At 32.5% G+C, this 17,785-nt stretch overlaps 2 protein-coding genes across 2 annotated transcripts; one reads left to right on the top strand and one right to left on the bottom strand.

The window, feature by feature from the left end:
- The first annotated feature begins 1,430 nt into the window (after positions 1–1,430).
- Positions 1,431–4,849, top strand: LOC120073755 (IQ domain-containing protein IQM3-like). The gene is made up of 9 exons (XM_039026582.1): positions 1,431–1,910; positions 1,997–2,111; positions 2,196–2,261; positions 2,354–2,442; positions 3,261–3,348; positions 3,488–3,634; positions 3,714–3,806; positions 3,957–4,058; positions 4,177–4,849. The coding sequence occupies exons 1-9, from the start codon at positions 1,573–1,575 to the stop codon at positions 4,648–4,650; spliced, it is 1,512 nt and encodes a 503-aa protein (XP_038882510.1). The 5' UTR covers positions 1,431–1,572; the 3' UTR covers positions 4,651–4,849.
- On the bottom strand, positions 4,661–15,244 carry LOC120073754 (subtilisin-like protease SBT4.15). The gene is made up of 12 exons (XM_039026581.1): positions 15,152–15,244; positions 14,938–15,032; positions 13,700–13,797; positions 13,471–13,617; positions 13,268–13,373; positions 7,808–8,315; positions 6,695–6,795; positions 6,283–6,501; positions 6,094–6,202; positions 5,811–6,024; positions 4,895–5,731; positions 4,661–4,802 (listed from the first exon to the last, which is right to left on the bottom strand). Exons 1-11 carry the CDS (start codon positions 15,242–15,244, stop codon positions 5,190–5,192), a joined length of 2,232 nt encoding a protein of 743 aa, XP_038882509.1. The 3' UTR covers positions 4,661–4,802; positions 4,895–5,189.
- Between the last annotated feature and the right edge of the window lie 2,541 nt (positions 15,245–17,785).

The following is a 17,785-nucleotide window of genomic DNA, read 5'->3' as shown; positions in this document are numbered from 1 at the left end:
TGATATATAGATCCATATGTGTCTAATAATATCAGTGATAGTTAACTATCACTGTCTGTTACTGATGACCTTTCGTTATATTTGTAAATAAGTTGACTCATTTTCTTATATTTGAAAACAGTTCATATTTTTATGAGTCGAAATTATAAATAATAATAATAAAAGGGTAATTATTTTAAATGATAAAATTGTTGAAAATATTTTTAAATATATCAAAATATCATTGTTTATTAGTGACAATATCGGTGATTAGAGTTGACAATGGGGACGGAGTGGGGTGGGGGATTCCCCATCCTCGTCCCCGTAGGAGACATTTCTCCTCATCCCTACCTCTCTATCAATATCTATCATTAATAATCTAGTGATATTGTGTTATATTTATAAATAAGTTAGACTTTATTTATTTATTTATTTTATATTTGAGAATAATTCTAATAATAATAGTAATAATAATTAAGGATAGACATGTCAACGTATCTTCAATTGAATATAACAAAAAGTCGGTTGCATTGGAGAAAGACACTTTGTGCACTCAAAGTGGAACACTTGATACCACTTCTTTAAATGCTCCCACCCCCATTTTATGTGGATATTGTTCTTTTACCTTTTACTTTTTTTTTTTTTATAAATATTTTCTCTCCAATTTCAACCATAATAATATAACCAGTAATATACCATATTTTAATTTTTAGTACAATTCCTACAAGTGAGAGTGTGGAGAACAGAGGTTATAACCTTCAACTTAAAAAAAAAAAAAAAAAAAAGGAAAAAACAAATTACATACTGTTAAGCTACATATTAAAAAATATTGATACAAAAACTATGTATCATTAAATTATTGCTTTATTTTATATGATGAGGGAGCATACTACTTAAAAAAGTATAAATTTTGTTAATGGACAATATAAATTATATTGATGGATGAGTTACATTCTGTCAAATAATATTTTGAATATTGAGTCTACTTTTTCGAATAGATTGAACAACAATAATTTGACAATACATCAATATTTAGTTAATGGTTTTTAACCTTTTTCAAAGTACAATCCCATAATGGATGAATTTTAATACATTAGAGTACTATATTACACATCGAGCTTAATACATAAAACACTTTTTCATGTCTCATCTTTACATTTAATTGTTTTTTTTTTACGACAATACAAAAATAAGATTATTATATAATATCAAACTTTAGTACCACTCGTACTATACCTATTTTTCAGTACATTTCAATCACACAACAAAAACAATTATATATATATATATTAAAGAAAAGAAAGAGTTTGCCTAAACAACCTAGGAGGCAACTATGGAATTTATTATTGTTATATTTTCTAAAAGGATTGTAATTGAATAAATGCATTAAAAGTGAAAAAGAAATAGTTAGGTGAAATATGTCAGATTTAAATAATGGAGAAGATAGCATAAAGTATTGATTCATATAAGAATAAATGCAAAGCAAAGCAAATGGTGGATCACCTTCTCTAAATAGACTCTGGTTTTTCTAACGTCCAGAAAATCCAGGTTTTCATTATCTGATTGCTTCTCCAGCTCTGTTACAGTCTTTCAATGGAGGTTCAAACTCAGAGCTTCTCAACCGCCTTTGACCGTGTCCCAATCACCGATAAATCTCCTTTTTCCTACTCCTTAAACCGCATTACCCTCCCATTTTCCTCTCCCCGGACGGAAATGCCCCATTCCCCTACCGCCGTCGATTCCACCTCCCTTCGAAATGGCTTTCCCTCCACATCTAGCGCCGATGGGGCCTTTCCTCCCTTCGCCCTGAACTCCTCTCCCATCGAATCTCTGAGGGAGCCGACAGCTGCCTTGAAACTCCAGAAGGTCTATAGAAGCTACCGCACTCGCCGGAGGTTGGCTGATTCCGCTGTTGTGGCCGAAGAACTCTGGTAACCCACATTTTGCCTTTTGGGTATTTCTGTTCTGTTTTTCTTTTGATCGTGGAAAATGTTTAATGGGGATTTGTGGTCTGAAGGTGGAGAGCTATAGACTATGCCAGACTGAATCACAGTACTATTTCTTTCTTCAATTTCTCTAAACCTGAAACTGCAGCTTCTCGATGGAGTCGAATCATGTTAAATGCTTCAAAGGTATGAATCCAATAGGAAGCGATCTTCTCTGGGCTTGGTTCACTTTTCACATTGGTGAAGCTTTTTTGGACATTTTTTTTGCAGGTGGGCAAGGGATTGTCGAAGGATGGAAAAGCACAGAAGTTAGCCTTTCAGCATTGGATCGAAGCCGTAATTCACATCTCTACTATTGAATTCCATTATCTCTGGAAATGGGTTTCTCTTCTCTCTGTTTTTTTCCCCTAAGCAATTTTGGTTTGCAGATTGATCCACGGCATCGATATGGGCATAACTTGCATCTGTACTACGAAGAGTGGTGTAGAGGTGACGCCGGTCAACCTTTTTTCTATTGGTGAGAAAGATTTGCTCAACATGCTTGATACTTGAAAAATCTCTCAATCTTGCTTTCCTAATTGTTTTTCTTGCTGATCACTAGAAAAGTTGTCTTTGAGTTAGAGCTCTTATATAAGTTTTAACGGATAAATTTGGTTCAAATGATTTATCATGGTATCAAGCAAGAGATCCAAGAAGCTGAGTGTATCTAAATTCCAGTAACATTATTTGTTTTTCAATTAATTTTGATTTCCACTCGTTGGGACTTTCACATATTTCAAGCTCCAAATATTAGTGTTGATATAATATTAAATTTACTTCACCTATTACCTTAAACTTTTAGATGGGTGGTATAATACTTTCAAACTTTGTTTTTACTTGGTTTTGTTAGACTATAATTTCCGCTGAGAATTTCTATTGTGATTTGCATTTTTAAAGAGATATTACGTGTTCAATCACATGGTTTTCTTGCACAATTTACACCAAAAAAGTTATTATGTTCTAACAACATTTAATCATTCCTCTTATTTATGGACTTGAAAATTTGTAGAAGATCCAATAAGTGGAAATCAATATAATTAAAAACGAAGAAAATGACACTAGGAGTTTGAATACATAACCTCTTGCTCTGATACCATGTTAAATCACTGACTGGCTGACTGAAAAGCTTAAAGTTGATGGATTAAAGTATATGCTTAGTTTGATTATGACCAAGCAAGTTTTATGTAAAAATATTTGGTAAGAATGTCATGGATTTTTCCATTCCTGTTGCCAAACGTTTCAGCGATAATGTTTGCTAATTAATGGATCATCATATTATTATATTTCACTGTACAGGCTGGATGTAGGAGATGGAAAGGATTTAGAACTAAATGAGTGCCCGAGATCGAAACTCCGGCAGCAATGTATTGTGTATCTTGGACCTGTAAGTACTTTTATCAACTATAATTTTTAAAATTCAGATAAGTTCTTTCCTACTGAAGAAAAAGGCCGACTCAAATACTTATTCCTTTTTCTTTTGTTTCAACAACGATTGAGTAACACATTGTCAAGGTTGTTTTCAGCAAGAGAGGGAAAATTACGAATACATAATTCTGCATGGCAAAATTATCCACAAACAATCTGGAAAACTCTTGGACACAAACAAAGGATCTCGAGGAGCAAAGTGGATATTTGTCATGTGCACTGCCAAGAAACTTTATGCTGGTGAAGTGAGAATTTCAACACATGTTGCCTTCATATTTTGTTTCCTAGCAATGAAATTAATAACACCATGCCAATGTCTTGCAGAAGATAAAGGGAATGTTCCATCACTCTAGCTTCTTGGCCGGGGGTGCAACATTAGCTGCTGGAAGGCTGGCAACCGAGGACGGAGTTCTTAAGGTAGGGAATGTACATTGTACATATATGCTTGCAGTGTTCTAGTTGTAGAGACATGAGTTATGCTCATCTTCCTCCCACTCTAATGCTCAGATTTAGAATGTCAGTTTCAAGGCTTAGTGTTCTGATGTTAATGGTTTTGTTGTTGGTTAGACCATATCAGCATACAGTGGACATTATCGGCCAACAGACGTTAGTCTTGTCAGTTTCTTATCCTTTCTTCATGAGAATGGAGTAAATCTCGATGAAGTTAAGGTATTTATTATTTAGGGGTTTTTGTTACTCTGAGAATTCCAAAATTGTGGGAATATAAACCTGATAAAGATGATTCGAAGTCATGATCAGCTTTTCGCCTTTCTATTGTTGTCTTTAGATCTACAAGGCCAGTGAAGATTCTGAAAGCTATAACCATGAAGGTGGAGGCAACTTTGAAGGTTCTCCTAAAGGTGAAACCCTTGAGGAAGATGAGAATTATATAACATCAAGCCAATTAGCTGAAGTTTCCAAAACTGAGAACAAAACAGAATACCAAAGGACATTATCTGGAGGTCTGCCGAGTCCAAGAGCTGAAGTCCCTACGACTGCCATATTGCAGAGGATAAATTCCAAGAAAACAGCAAAATCATATCAACTGGGGCATCAACTCTCACTTAAGTGGACAACAGGAGCTGGTCCGAGAATTGGTTGTGTCGCCGACTATCCTGTGGAACTTAGAGTACAAGCCTTAGAGTTTGTTAATCTAACTCCAACAGTTCCCACAACACAAGGTCCAAATGTTGCATTACCTGCTGTAAATTGCCCTTCTGAACTCTGCAATGGCTATCAGGATCATTCCTCTGAAAAGTAAATTAATATTCCCTTGCTTCCTATGGTTAATGCTTAATATATAGTATGCATTGTACTAAGTAGATATCTATCTGCTGTCCATTCTCACCTTTTCGTGGGCGAATGTTGAATCCTTATCGATATTGTAATGCCTCTCCCAACACTTTTGCTGTCCTGAGATATAAATACAAAAACGTAATGAAATCTTTACCTCATGCAAACCTGTAGATTCTTTGAAAGTGTAATTTACCGAGGTGATAGCTTACCTATGACCGGTTCATGATTTTGTGTTGCAAAACTATGCAAAAGACACCACTAAGGTACAAAATATAAAATCTTCTTGAACTTTCATTAGAGCAGTGCAATCGTTAGCCATTGTAACTTTCTCCATGCCCTCTCTCGTGTAAACTAAGAAAACAAAGTACCACTTGTTGGACAAAAAGGAATGAAGAGGATAAATTCATCAATCATTATTTACAAGGAAAATTAATCGTGACGCTAATACCAAAAACAAAACCCGCAGCTGATCATCCAGATTTCTACCAAAGACTATATCAAAACTTAGTTCAATTGCCTGTAGATAAGGATATTGCTTCTAACTATGTGTTTAGAATCGTTCCATTCAAGTAAAGCTGATTGAGTCCATGTTCCTTCTGGCATAGGTTTTCCCTTCACCACAACTTTAAATGTCTTCGTTTCATGTAACTTAACAAAATTTAGGGTGTCTGGAAAAACTTTGACAGATAAGCCATCTGGGGATGATATATTTGCCCTGTACAACGATGCACCATACCCGACATGAGTCACTGTTCGATAAAACACCGCCTTGATGGCAGATCTAGGATCTGAGAGCTGTTTGTGCATTGTAGGGTAGTTGAGACCATCGGTTCCTTGTGCAGGCTTGATCTTGGAGCAGTTATACTTCTTGTTACCATCAAGTAGGCCAATTGTTGTGCTGTTGTAGCCTTCTTTGCAGAGGAAAGAGATGTAGGAGTTGAACGAGATATTGTAAACAAGGCCAGGATGCACTGCCTTGGTTGGATTTATTTGTCCTGCTCCAGAGCCGAGCACAACGTCCTCGGATTTGATCTTCATTGGAGTTGCTAGAATTTATCAGGAAAAACCAGATTTAGTCACGCTTGAACATTAGCTGATAGAAATACGGTGACATGAAAGACTCACCTGTAGTCATGAGAGCAGACTTGACTGCAGCTGGAGACCAATCGGGGTGGAATGACTTAACATATGCAGCAGCCGCCGTGGCATGAGGACAGGCCATGGATGTACCTGACTTTACAGTGAAAAAACTATATCTACTGTCTGACATATCTCCTGTCAAACTTGCTAGTTTTGTATAAGCAGCCAAGATGTCAATCCCTGGTGCAGAAAGATCAGGCTACCCATAGAAACTTAGTCTTGTTTCTAAGAATAGAGAAATCAAAGAGACATTTGTTTTGTGTTATACCTTGAGAATGTTACTACTGATAAACTGAGGCCCTCTAGATGAGAAAGAGGCAACAAAAGGAGCATCAACTTTGACAGTTCTACTCTTATAAATGACAGCTTTAGGATTCCTGTGTTCATTGAGTCAATAAAATTAACAAAAAGGAGCAGGAATTCTGAGAGTTCCCACACAAAAAAGATAGAAGCATACTTGGTGGAGTTGATATAAAGATCAATAAGTTTGCCAGAGACAGAAGGGATGGCAACCCCAGGAAGAAGCAAAATGGAGGAATAATCACTTTGTTGTTGAGTGAGTTGAATGACTCCAGTGCCTCCTAAGGATTTGATGTAGGGATCTGTGTAAGTTTTCAAGCAATATACAATCTTTCCCTTCACCTTGCTCTGGCTTATAGCTTCTGGATCACAGGCACTGTCATCACATTTCAACTTTAATGAAAAATAAAGAACGTTTTGAATGTGAGCCTACTCAATTAGCATAAAACATATACTCTCTACCTCTTGGTCGAGGTTCGAATCTCTTGACCGGCATATTGTTTAACCAAAAATTTAATATATATATGTATATATATGTATATATATATATATATGTATATATTTAATACCTTGCATTTCCTTGATAGGGTGTGCCATTGTTGGAGGCTTTGGCACCGCTTGTAAGAGAGTACATTTGTTTCTTTGGCGAGAAAGTGTTGATGGAAAATCCCTACCAAAATTTTATTTGCTTTTCACTTCATTAAATCAGCATATTTGGATTATTCATACAGGTTTGCATATATCCAAAATAATAACATGATCTTCAAGTAAATTCTAAGAAAACTAGAACAACATTTTATAATTTCTAAAATAAGCCAAATAAGGCCTAAAATAAATTTTTAAAAAATAAGAAAAAAAACAAGACTCCAATATTTAAAACAACATGATAGAATCAGTATAAGTAGAAAAATGAGAAAACATTACTCTTGACGTACTTGAATCATAAGTTTTATAGGAGTTGAATATCTTAGACGTAAATGTTTGGATTTCTATGTGTTTGAATATAAGGCTCAAAAATCAAATATTGTGTTTGTTTTAAAATTTTTATGGAGAACTCTATTCAACTAAGTAATTAATTAAATGTAAGATAATTAATGCAATAATAAATTAATAAATACATTATTTTATGTATTTATCGTTAATTTTCTAGTATAAAATTCTCACTTATATATAGAAGGTATTAGAAAATTAAATATTTTGAATGGATTTTCATCAGAATAATAATATCATAAATTTTTAATTTAGAGAATAAACAAGAATATTTTTTAGTATAATAGCGAAGTATTAGAGATTTGAATCTTAGTTTGGTGAAAAGCCGTGTTTATTACCTAGTTATGCTCACTAGGAAAAATCCAAGCTTCACCTAGATTTTTTTTTTTTTTTTTTTTTTTGCAATTATTCACCATGAATTGTATGTATTAATTAATTGACTGACTTTATATTATTATTACCTTGCATTCATGGTTCGAAGCCTTCTAATTCCTATAGTAAAATAAAATGTAAATACTACTTCACTAAAAAAATGTAGTGGATTCATATAATATAAGTAATGTAAACTAAAAATAATTTACTTCAATTTACAGCATATAAAGTAATTTTATAAAGAGAAAATATTTTCAGTAAATTCAATTTTAAAAAAATTACACAAAAAATATTTTAGAGAAAGAGGGAGAGAGACTCACGGTAAATTTGTTGCCATTACCGAGTTTAAAAGCGGTGACGAATCGTCTATCAATGGCCGTAGCAGCGACGGTCATAATCCAAGGCGCCACATTTTCGACGGTGGACAATTCAGGGCCGTCGTTGCCGGCGGCGCAGGACGTTAAAATTCCCTTCTTCATGGCATGGAAAGCCCCAATTGCTTGGCCGTCCCTGAAGAAATCCATGGGCAGGGAGCCTATGGAGACGGAAATCAAATCGACGCCGTCGGCGATGGCCTGCTCGAAGCCAGCAAGAACGTCCATTTCGCTGCAGAAAATATTCCAACACACTTTGTAGACTGCAATTCGAGCTGAAGGCACGCCGCCGCGTGCCGTTCCTTTGGTCAGGCCGTACAAGCTCGCCCCCTCCACCGTCGATCCTGCCACCGTCGACGCCGTGTGAGAACCATGCCCCTCCGTGTCCGCCACGCTCGACTCTGGATATTGGCTTACGTTGTCCAGATCGAAGTAGCTTGCGCCGATCACTTTGCTGTTCCATGGTAAATTAAAAAAAAAAAGAGTAAAACTTAGATAGCTGTCTCCATCTTTTGCCGCCAGCCACGTGGCAAAAATCTATTTGACTAGATTTTTATTGATCTTATAATATAAAACATTTTATCTAAACTAAACTCTGTTATATCAACGTTTTTCTCTCTGTTTTTTTTTTGTCATAAAACTCCATGAGTGTCATGTAGAAGAAACCCTTTCTCTCACTCTTTTTATTTTCTTTCATAAAACTCTGTAAGCGTCTTACAGAAAAACCCAAAGCACACTTCATCTTTAATTTTCTTATTTTTCTTTCTTTTTGGTTGACTTCTCAAATTGTATGTAGTTCTCAGACTAAAGACTTCTCACAGGCACTTTCTAAGGTGTTTTACCAGTGTTTAATCCGCATACCTCAGTCTATGTCCATGTGGGTTCATTTTTGTTTCTCATTCTTGGACTAAAATTTGTTTCTCATTTTTATTCAATTGCTCAAAGATTTGGAGAAGAAAATAATATTTTGGTAGAAAATAATGATGCAAGCAATATAGAGGATTCAAGTTTAAAGGGAGATAATGTAGTAGAAGCACTTGAAATTAAGATAAAGCCTATAGTTGGTCATCCTCGTAATCGAATGAAAGATCCACTTGAAAGGAGGAGACAAACAAAATGTGAAATCGAACAAAGTTTCTTCCTCATCAAATTACATTATAACCCTCACATAGGTACCAAAACAATATGTCATATATTCACTCAATTCTAGAGTAAATACATTTTGTTATTCTAATGATTATTTTTTCAATTAGAAAAATATTATAGAAAAAAATGCACAAACAATAGTTGTGTTGTCGATTACAAACCAACAAACAATATCTATGGATATACAAAACAACTTGTTATTCGCTCAATTACTTGAGGTGAGTCTCTTCACTTAAAAGTCTGAAAAGTTGGAAAAGAGGGAAACGTAAATCATTTTTTTTAGCCTAACATAACCGACGTTAGCTCTGACAAAAAGTATATTATTAAAAAAAACATAATTTATAGGCCAATAAATGTTTGACACGTGGCTCGACTGCAAAAGATAGAAGCAGCCTAGTCTGCACCTAAGTTTTACTCTTCAAAAAATCAGCCCGTCAATTATTTTTGAACTCTTTGACTTTACATGGTAGGTAAAAATACAATTCTATCCTTTGTTACTTCAAGTTTGAGAGTGGGTAAAGTAGGTAAAAAGAGAAATTTTGTAATTTGTCATTCCCTTTACAAAAAGGACAACCTCTTTTTTTAACCCAAAGAAAAAAAAATCATTTTTTATAAAAACAAAAATTATTCATCCAACAATTTTTATTGGACATAGCCCTAGGCTGCACAGAGATATGTACAACCTAGGGAGCATCTAGTTTCATGGGCAAAGCAGGTTAACAAGCATAAACATGGATAGATTTAGTATAGACCTAGAGAGCTCGAACCCCCCTCAATTTTATGCTATATATATATATATATACACACTATTAATATGAGTAGCTAGCCCAGTAAAAAATCTGGTTTCTAGCTCCTTAAGCCCCTTTTTCATTTGGGCCATTGAAAATGGTCTTCTAAAAGAAGTTTTCATATTTTTATTAGGACTAGTTGCATAAATGAAATTCAAGCGCAAAATAATAGAATAATAGCACAAGAATAAAATAATTGGATATGTATAACAAAAAAAAGGCCCAACCATCATTTTGCTCGCTTCTTCCGATTTTCTCAAATTAAAAGCTATCACTAATAGCAACTATTAGTGATAGCCACTGATAGCTGCTATCAGCTACTAACACTGATAGCTTCTATCAATTGCTATCACTGGTAGTTGCTATCAGTTGTAGCATTCAATTTGAGAAATATAAATATAATCTTGAAATATTAGCTTTTAACTTGCTATCAGTTATCAGTGACTATCATTGATTCACTTTCATCAATTGGAATCAGCCTTGAAATATTAACACTTAAGGCTATCAGTGGCTGTCAATGATAGATTTATAAGTAGTTATCAACTTTGAAAGAAAACCAATAACTTTGAAAGATTAAGCCACACCACTGATGGAAAATTATTAGTGGTTATCACTGATAGACTTTCATAAATGACTATCAACTTTGAAAGATTAACACATTAACTATCACTAATAATCTTTTATCATGGCTATCACTAATAGCAGCTCTCAATCACTATCATTGATAAACTTTCATCAATTAGAATCAACCTTGAAATATTAACACTTAAATCTAAAAATGGTAGACTTCTATAACTGGTTATCAACTTTGAAAGAAACTCGATATATAAATATCATCTAGGTTTTATCACTGATATCACTAATATCACTCATATCGTGGTTATCAATGATAGCTTCTTTCACTGATAAGATGCTATTAATGATCTCATCGATATCATGCAATCAATGATCTCTCTATCACCGATAACGTGCTATTAATGATAGTTCTCGATCACCGATAATGTGCTATTAGTGGTAGCTTCTATCACCGATAATGTGCTATTAGTGGCAGCTTCTATCATCGATAATGTGCTATTAGTGTTACCTTCTATCACCGATAATATATTAGCAATGGTAGCTTCTATGAATGATAGCCACTGATTACCTTTTTACCCCTTTCTTATCATTCACATACATTTGTACGGTTGCTTTTTTTTTTTAGATTCTTCTCAAGGGCACTTCTGTAAACTAGTGAACAGTTAAACTAAACCCTTTTTCTTCGTTTGATTTTTTTCCACTGGAATTAATTAGGTGTTTTTTTTCCTTTCGAAGATAATCTTTTCGTTGGAAAATGACTTGACTGACCTCAGGTTTTGTGCATTGGTGTTCATTTTAAGCCATTAAGTTGGCCATGAGACAAACTGGTATAATCTGGCTTCAGAGAAGTTTGGACTCTGACTGCCTGAGAGTTATATTTCACTAATATAACTGCTATGGTCGGGTCGTCGTTCCGCCAGGTTTACTATTCGTTCGATGCTCCGTTTCCATTGCTTATTAATGAACTACTAGTTGAACTCTTCATATCATTAATGTAACTAATATCTACCTAAGGCAAATAATTGATAACTGTTATTAGTGGCTATCCCTTACTATCATTGATCTTTATCAATGATTATCAACTTTGATTAACACTCAAAGCTATCAATGGATATCACTGATAATCTTATATCATGGAAATCACTTATGCTTCTATAAGTAGTTATTAACTTTAAAAGATTAACACTTAAAAAGTTATCAGCGTTAGAAAGCTATGAGCAGCTATCACTGATAGACTTCTACCAGTGATTATCAATTTTGGAAGATTAAGACTTTAAAGCCATTAGTTTCTATCACTGATGAACTTTTATTAGTGGCTATCAACTTGAATTAGCTATCATTGTTTATTAACTAAATTATTCAGGTTCAAACAATGCCCTCCACTAATACTTCATCTTGTGTTGGTTTCTCTGTTTATAATGATGATTGATCATGATTATTTGATTATCATAGTTATCGGTGGCTACCAACCAATAGACTTCTATTAGTTATTATCAACTTTCAAAGATAAAGATTTAAAACTATAAGTGATAGAAGTCTATCATTGCCTATCACTGATAGACTTTTTATCACATGCTATCAACTTTGAAGAACTATAAACTTTGAAAAATTGACCCATTAAAATTATAAGTGATGGAAGTTTATGAGTGATTATCAACATTGAAATATTAACACTTCCAGCTATAAGTGATAGAAAGTTTCATAATGGCATGAAAATCAACATAAATTACCAAAGTAGAAGAAGCAATACATAAAAATTTGTTACTTCCACTATTAACAATAGTAGAAGGCCCTTCCATAATTTCAAATTGCTCCAAAAAAAATTATGATGGGCTTCTATATATTATTATCGTGATAGACTCTTATCATATATATAATTGATATCACTGATATCTATCTAATTTCTATCATCGATATCACTAATACATGAATATCACTAAAATCTACCTAAATCCTATCACTAACATCACTGATACATGGATATCACTAACATCTACCCAAGTTTTATTATTGATGGATTTCAATCAATAATTGAAGAATATCATGAGCTATCAGTAGAGTTCAATGAAATTAAAGGTTATCACTGATATCACCGATAAACTTCAACCATTGTGAACTCACTTTCTGGGTGAGAAAAGGAAAAAGAAAGAAAGAAAGAAAGAAAGAAAGAAAGATTTTAAAAGTCCAATCAAGCATACACACCTTTAAGTGACGAAAAACCCCAAAATTGAGGAAAGCGGAAGAAATCAAATAAGATAAGTAGAAGAGCGAGAGTGGTGGGAGAAAATACGGAGAAAAAGAAAATGGAAAGATATAATTATTGGAGTGAAAATAGGAAATTAAAACCCAAACGAGCTTCTTGTAAGTCTAAATTAAAATGACCCGAATACAGACAGAAAAAAAATAAATGAAAGAAGAAAAATAATTTATGCTTTCCTTAAAAAAAAGTAAAATGAAGGAATGCTACAATGACGGAATAAAAAAAATAAATAAATAAGGAAGAAGAAGAAAACGAGAATCGTGCACCAACACAAACATGAAATTGAAAGAAGGGCCAAAATTGGAAAAGAAAAAGAAAAAAGAATAGAGTGGACAAAATCTACAATATACACAAATAGTTTTGAGAAGTACTACAGATGTAAAATTAAAAAACCACAGCTAACCATTATAAAATTCCTTTCTATTACATCTTTAAAGAAATCCATGTAATATAAAAGTAACAAACAAATTATTAATATTTTCCTTTGACATTTTTAAATAGACAAATGTGAATATAATTTAAATAGTAAATATTATAACTCGTTTAAAAGGTGTATTTTTATCAAAAATATATTTGAACAATATCCATTGTCATCTGATATTTTCATTAACATAGAGAGAGAAGGAAGAAATGTACTTGTTGCAAGCTGTGAAGTTGGGTCCAGTGACACATTTGCCCTTCCATTTAGGGGGAGGTGGACCATAGCCTTCATCGCTGAAACTAGGACTGTCAATCCAAATCCCTAAACATCAATTAATAAAACTAAATTAAGATTAATAATTCCATTAATTTATAAAGAAGTAATTTAAATTTCTAATGAAAGAGAAGAGATGAGACACCCGTATCCAAAACAGCGACAATGAGATTAGACTCAATTTTAGGATTGCGTTTAGAATAACGATGATTTAATCCCAAAAAGTCCCAGGATCTTGTCGTCACAACTCTCTGCTTTCTGCTCTCAAACACCGAAACCACACCCTCCTCATCTGTCCAACAATTAAAACGACATGTCGAACAATAATAATTTGTTTATTTATTTATTATATACAATTTGAATTAATTATTTACTTGACAGCTTCGTGGCTTCGTGAGGCAAAAGTCTTGCGGCGAATCCATTGAAGCTCTTTCCATAGCTGTAGATTCTCGACTCTCTCGCTATCTTTTCACTGCCAATCATTATATTACCAAATCTTTAATTCCTAATTAAATTCCATTTTATTTTAACACATGCTTGAATTTATGAAACTTCGGTTGGATTATGAAAATGTACGTTCATATAGAGCTCAATTGACATTCGAGTGCGTTGCAATATATATTTTTGTATTTGAAAACTAGATTTGTATGACGTGTTTAGAAAAATACCAGTATTGAGTTTAGTTTACATTTGACATCTAGGTTTCAAAACGAGACCGTTTTATTTTGGAGTTTTATATTTAAATTTTTATCTAGTTCTTAGGTTTTGATATTTTACATTTTTACCCTCAAATTATTACTAATATTCACTTTGGTCTTTTCTCAATACTTCTTGCTAAAAAAACCTCACTTGGATCTTTACTCTTTGGATCAATCTAGTTGAGATGTTCAAATGTACCTTCTGATCTATTATTCCTACGTTCCTTGCTAGAAAAACTCATGTTAGTCTTTTGCATTAATTTTTAATTAATGAATTAAAAATTATTGTGATATGAAAATTTTTAATTAATTTAAATAGTAACGAAAAATTAGTGAAAACTAATTAAATTCTTTTCAAATGATTAATAGACACTAACATCAATGACTGAAAGTGAGTATTTTGTGAAAAATTTGTAAATCTTGAAATCTAATGATCAAATGGAAACAAATCTCATAACTCCAGAGTAAAATTAGCTAAACCAAATAAAATTAGAATAGATGAAAAAGATATTTTTTTCCATATATATATTTAGTTTAATTAATAGTTTATATAACTTATGATTTTATTTTAAAAAATTATAGTATATGCACAAAATGTGGGTTTGCCTTATTATAATAATTCGTGTGATTAGTAAGTGAAGAGTACGAATAAATAAACCCACAAATATGAGTATAAGGTTACAGTTTCATAATTTCAAATATACATCAAATGAATCTCTCCAAAACTATCGATGAATGACGTGTGTCTTACCACGTTAAATTTGTAATAAAATGGAGAGAATATTTTAAAACTCGATAGGTAAAGATATATATAAAAATAAAATTAGAACTATATGAACAAAAAACATATATAAATAGAATAAAATTATATTCAAAGAAGTGAAAAAGAAAATAAAGGCAATGAAATATTATACTCTCCAATGGCGTCCAAAAGCAGGTTGTGGTGGTCATCCACCACCGTCGTCGACGGAGATTCGCCCGGCAAGTCACCCATATACACGATGTATGGCTGATCATATTGGCAAACACAAATTAAAAAGAAGAAATTCTCTTAAAAATTAGATTAAAAAAAACAATGCAAAAACCTATAATATTATATGTATATGTAAAATTATGGTTTTGGTATACCTTTCTTTCATGGTGGTTTGAACCGTGGATCATAAATGAGGCAACAAGCCAAAGAAGCAATACAAATACAAAAAGATTCTCATGCAGCTTCATTTCATTAATTGTGAAGACAAAACCCTAATTTCTGTGAGTGTGTGTCTCAAATTTTAAAATGTTTTTATATGGCTTTTAATAAATAATAAATAGGGAAGAAAAAAGGGTTTCCATTTCCAATTTGAGTGTCAGTTTAAAGAGATCTAGGATATAGTCTTTGAAGAATGAGAGTTTAGAGGCTTGGATTATGGAAATTTAGTTGCTTACTTAACAATATTGTGTGTTCTAATTTTATTGGAAAGAACATAGAGAGAGGCTCTTTATTAATTAGTAAAGATTAGATCACAATAGGTACGTTCTTTTTTGTATATTTTTTATTTCTCCATTAGTTTTAATTTTACTTGGTTATATATAGAAACAAGTATATTAAACATTTTAATTGAATTATTATATCGAGGCTGAGGCAGGTATATCAAGTCTGCTTGGCCCTAAGTGGCCTTGACTTTTGAGGTCGAGGTGAGCATATTGGGCTGATCAGCCTAAGAGTGGCCTCAACCTTGACTTAAAGGAATCAAATTTCTCATAAGCGCGTGAACACATCTGTCTCTGAAATTCATTTTGGAAATTTTTGAAAAACATAGAAATAAAAGAACATCGGATAAACATATAATAAAGGGTTAATTGCATAAATAGAATTTAAGCCCAAAATAATAGAATATGTAGTACAAGGATAAAATAATTGCATATATAAATCAAAAAATGGTAAAAGACTAAAAAACCCATGCCTAACCACCCTTTTTTTTTTCGCTTTTTCTCGATTTTCTCAAATTAAAGGCTATCACTGATAGCAATTATCAGTGATAACCACTGATAGCTACTATCAGCTGCTATCACTGATAGCAGCTATCAGTGATGACCACTGATAGGTTCTATCAGCTGCTATCGCTGATAGCTTCTATCAATTGATATCGATAATAGTTGCTATCAGCGATAGCTTTCAATTTTAGAAAAATTAATACAATCTTGAAATATTAACTTTTAATTTGCTATCAATTATTATTAGCTATCATTGATTCACTTTCATCAATTGGAATCAACGTTGAAATATTACTACTTAAGGCTATCAATGGCTATCATAGATAGATTTATAATAGTGATCAACTTTGAAAGAAGACCAACAACTTGATTACCAATAGTAGTTATCACTAATAATCTTTTATCATGGCTATCACTGATAGCAGCTATCAGTCATTATCACTGATAGACTTTCATCAATTAGAATCAACCTTGAAATATTAACACTTAAGGCTATAATGATAGATTCTATAATTGGTTATCACCTTTGAAAGAAACTCGATATATAGATAATCACTTAAGTTTTATCACCGATATCACTAACATCACACATATTGTGGTTATTAGTGATAGCTTCTTTCATTGATAACATCACTAATAAAATGCTATCAATGATCTCACTGATATCATACTATCAGTGATAGTTCTCTATCACTAATAACGTGCTATCAGTGGTAAATTCTATCACTGATAACGTGTTATCGATAACTTCTATCATCAATAACATGCTATTAGTATAGCTCCTATCATTGGTAACCTGCTATTAATAGCAACTTCTATCAATCATAACCACTGAACACCTTTTTGCCCCTTTCTTGTCCTTCCCAAACATTTATAAGTCTCTTTTCTTTTCGATGATAGCTTCTATCACTGATAAACATTCTATTAGTTGATAACTTCTAGGCATCTCCACTTACATTTTAGTTTAGATTCAACTTTATTAATTAAATTCACTAAGTTGGCTATCAATGATAGATTTCTACAAGTGGCTATTAACTACGAAAATATAATCAAAGATTAAGCTATCAATGGTAGAAAATATTAGTGGCTATCACTGATAGACTTTCATTTGCTATTTATATTTATTATTTATTATATAATCAAACTTGATGATTGGCTTGTTGGTGTTAAGTCCCTTATGAATTGAAGACTTTCAAAATCACGCGTAGGGAACTCGGCCTCATAATTCTTGTGAAAAAAAGGGGAAGAAGAAAAAATTCAAATAAAGGAAAGAAAAATTTTAAAAATAAGAGAAAGAGAAGAAGCAAAAACTGAAGAAAAAGAAAGAAAATTAAATAGAAAAAAGGAAGAAAAAACTGAAAAAATGAAAGAAAAACTAAAAAAGGAAAAGGAAAAGAAAGAGAAGACGCAAAAAATCGGAGAAAGACAAGAAAATAAAATAATAAAAAAAGATAAGGGAAGAAGCAAAAATCAGAGAAATGGAAGAAAATAAAAATTAAAAAAAGGAATAAGTAATAGCCGAAGAAAGAAAAAAAAAAGAATAATAAAAAACTGAAGAAAGAAAAGAAAATTAAAAAAATGAAAAAAGGAAAGAAAAAAAGAAGGAAATGAAAGAAAATAAAAAAAATAAAGGAAAGAAGCAAAAATCGGATAAAGGAAAGAATAAAATAAAAAAAAAATGTTGTAGAACAAAATAAGACAAGAAAGGGCGAAATTGAAAATTAATTAAAAAAAATAAAAGATTGACTAGTCAACTCATCCATATTTACAAATATTTAAAAAATG

Source organism: Benincasa hispida, chromosome 3 (genome assembly GCF_009727055.1).
Source record: "Benincasa hispida cultivar B227 chromosome 3, ASM972705v1, whole genome shotgun sequence".
Classification (NCBI taxonomy): Eukaryota; Viridiplantae; Streptophyta; class Magnoliopsida; order Cucurbitales; family Cucurbitaceae; genus Benincasa; species Benincasa hispida.
The sequence above is the reverse complement of the archived record's forward strand: the minus strand, read 5'-3'. Positions and strand labels throughout refer to the sequence as shown.